This window comes from Pygoscelis adeliae, unplaced genomic scaffold (genome assembly GCF_000699105.1).
Source record: "Pygoscelis adeliae isolate BGI_AS28 unplaced genomic scaffold, ASM69910v1 Scaffold591, whole genome shotgun sequence".
NCBI classification, from domain to species: Eukaryota; Metazoa; Chordata; class Aves; order Sphenisciformes; family Spheniscidae; genus Pygoscelis; species Pygoscelis adeliae.
Genome location: NW_008824069.1, coordinates 152963 through 154419, shown reverse-complemented (window position 1 = coordinate 154419; position 1457 = coordinate 152963). Strand labels below are relative to the sequence as shown.

The following is a 1457-nucleotide window of genomic DNA, read 5'->3' as shown; positions in this document are numbered from 1 at the left end:
AGACCCCCGGAGCTGTTTAATAGCATTAATGTGCTGTGGAGGTGCTGCTGTTGTTTTACCCTCCTCACACACACATGCACACCCCTGCGCTTCTACCATCAAAGACAAGGTGCCTGGATCTGCTAATTGCTGAGCTAAGTACCCTGGGCAGCTGGTGTCAAATTAAATCAACGAGCATTTTACCAGGAGCAAACAAATATTAGATAGGCATTAGACAGCGTGGGGCTGCAGGGACCGTGGGCCACTGAGTTACAAGGGGAAAAAAAAAACAAAACAAACAACCAGCCTCAAGTGCCACAGCATGCCTGTCTGTCCTGTGCCAATCCATCCACCCTCTATTCCTCATCAATCCATCCTCACACCTTGTCTCCCTCTCCCTTGTCTCCATCTCCATTCATCCTTGCACAGTTTTTATGTCTGTCCATCCCTCCCTCGCTCTCCCCATTGCTTCTCCAACCGTCCCATTCCTCTGTCAATCCATCCCTCCCCACACTGTCTTTCCCCCCCTCCATCAGTCACATACTGCTTTTATCTGCCTCGTCATCCACCCATCCATCCTGCTCCCTCTATCATCCCTGTAACCTCTCTGCGTCTCTCTCTCTCCTGCCTGCCCCCAGTTTCACAGCAGCTGGTGCAGTGCCCAGAGCAGCAGGTTGAAGGGGCCCTTGTCCCCCCCCATTCCCAAGCAAGGACAGGGCAGATGGTGCCCTAGCTTCCCCCACTCCCCTCCGAGCACCTCTGCACCCGGGTTTGGCTATCCCCCCTGCCCTCACACTGCTCACCATGAAGGCATCAGAGTGTGTCCAGGTGCCTTGTGCACCCCAGCGCCCACCCACTGCACCCGGGCATCAGCCCCCTCAGCTCCAGGGGCATGGGGTGAGTGCCCGAGGGGTGCCCAGGGGCACCCTGACCCATACCTGACGTCCGGGCTGTACAGGGCCAGCCTCAGCAAGTACAGGACAGCACTGCCCAGGCCAACACTGATGAAGCCAATGAGGGGAATGAGCTGCAGAGAGAGACAGAGAGAGAAATGAAATATACCACAATAAAATGAATATTTATCAGGCCGACTGGAGAGTGAAAGGGAGAGCTGACACACCAGGAGATTTACAGGGGAAATATGGCAGAGCAATCCTGTAGCTGGGCTGCAGTACACAGTGTAGCTGTCAGCTTGAGTGACTGAATTAAAAGAGGGAGAGAAAAATCGGCTCATGTTGGAGAGGAATTGGATTTGGAATGAGAAATCATTTCCCCCCCCTGCCTGCTGCTGCCCGGCGCTGGCTGGTGCGGCCCCAGGTTAGGGCCCGGGTGGCCCGGGGGCCCCATTCCCAGCGCGCATGGTGCTCCCAGTCAGGGGCTGAGCTTTCGCTAACAATTCCTCCCCGAGGGCCTTGGTCCCTGCCCAGCACAGGGCTGCAGCCTGGGCAGCGTTTGGCCCCGAGCCACGCTGCCCACCT

At 56.5% G+C, this 1457-nt stretch overlaps 1 protein-coding gene across 2 annotated transcripts in view; it reads right to left on the bottom strand.

The window, feature by feature from the left end:
• NDUFA4L2 (NADH dehydrogenase (ubiquinone) 1 alpha subcomplex, 4-like 2) overlaps window positions 1-1457 on the bottom strand; it is a 6729-nt gene that overhangs the window by 1534 nt on the left and 3738 nt on the right. For both annotated transcript variants that reach the window (XM_009334163.1, XM_009334162.1), the window contains exon 2: window positions 918-1006. In XM_009334163.1, coding sequence (XP_009332438.1) covers window positions 918-1006 — 89 coding nt within the window. The remainder of the gene's footprint in view (window positions 1-917; window positions 1007-1457) is intronic.